General features: G+C 43.2%; 1 protein-coding gene across 1 annotated transcript in view; it reads right to left on the reverse strand.

Moving 5' to 3' along the window:
* EMH_0054440 (uncharacterized protein) overlaps nt 1–936 on the reverse strand; it is a gene marked incomplete at both ends in the record, with an annotated part of 1,783 nt that extends 847 nt beyond the window's left edge. The window contains 2 exons of the mRNA XM_013497121.1: nt 58–392; nt 850–936. Of these exons, the coding sequence (XP_013352575.1) occupies nt 58–392; nt 850–936 (422 nt within the window). The remainder of the gene's footprint in view (nt 1–57; nt 393–849) is intronic.
* Between the last annotated feature and the right edge of the window lie 352 nt (nt 937–1,288).

Below are 1,288 nucleotides of genomic sequence, written 5' to 3' on the forward strand. Positions count from 1 at the left end.
CGTGTTGCTGCTGCTTTGTCTTCGCTTCTTTTGCTGCTGATCCTCCCCATGCATGACATTCCTCGTCTGTGTGTTGCTATCTCCTGCTGCTGCTCCTGCTGCTGCTCCTGCTGCTGCTCCTCCTGCTGCTGCTGCTGCTGCTGCTGCTGCTGCTGCAGGTTGTGAATGTAGCAGCAAGAGCATCTGTGCTGCAGTCGCTGCCGGCTGATCTGATGAACATAAAAGCATTCGCCAGCAGAAGGGACCTTCTTGACGTAACCCCACTGCTGCTGCTGCTGCGGCTGCTGCTGCTGCTGCTGCTGTTGCTGCTGCTGCTGCTGCTGCTGCTGCTGTTGCTGCTGCTGCTGCTGTTGCTGTTGCTGCTGCTGCTGCTGCTGTTGCTGCTGCTGCTGCTGCTTGTGTTGAATTGAGTAACGTTAGAATTTGTTTTTTTGTTTTGCGTTTTTTTGCTGTTTATAAAATTATTTATTTTATTTTATTTTATTTTATTTTATTTATATAAACAAACAAACAACAAAATAAAAAAACAAAAAAAAAACAAAATAAAACAAATAAAAATATATTTATGTTGCAGGTGATGTCTCGTTCTATAGCTCCAGCAGTATGCGGTCACGATATAGTGAAGCGTGGTTTGCTGCTGCAGTTATGCGGGGGCAGCAGCATATGCAGCAGCAGCAGCAGCAGCAGCAGCAGCAGCAGCAGCAGCAGGCACCGCGTACGTGCTAGCATCCATGTGCTGCTGCTAGGTGACCCCTCATGCGGCAAATCTCAGCTGCTGCGTTTCGTGCTGCGGCTTGTTGCTGCTGCTGTGAGTGCGAATGGGCGCGGCAGCAGCGGGGTTGGGCTTACTGCTGCTGTTGTTGCAGACAAAGAAACAAATGAAAAAAGGATAGAGGGGGGGGCGATGGTTGCTGCAGACAATAATATTATATGCATAGATGAATTCGATAAAATGCTGCAGACAGATACTGCTGCTATGCATGAAGTGCTAGAGCAGCAAACTGTTACTGTTGCTAAAGCGGGAATACACACCACCCTCAACGCAAGGTATTTATTCTTTTTGTTTTTATTGTTTTTGTTTTTTTGTTTTTGTTTTTTTTTCTGTTTTTTTTCTGTTTTTTTTTCTGTTTTTTTGGTGTTTTTTGGATGCATAAAATGCTAGAGCAGCAAACTGTTACTGTTGCTAAAGCGGGAATACATACAACACTCAACGCTACGTATTTATTATTTATTTATTTATTTATTTATTTATTTATTTATTTATTTATTTATTTATTTATTTATTTAT

The sequence above is a fragment of the Eimeria mitis genome, genomic scaffold, assembly GCF_000499745.2.
Source record: "Eimeria mitis Houghton genomic scaffold, Emh_scaff2480, whole genome shotgun sequence".
NCBI lineage: Eukaryota > Apicomplexa > Conoidasida > Eucoccidiorida > Eimeriidae > Eimeria > Eimeria mitis.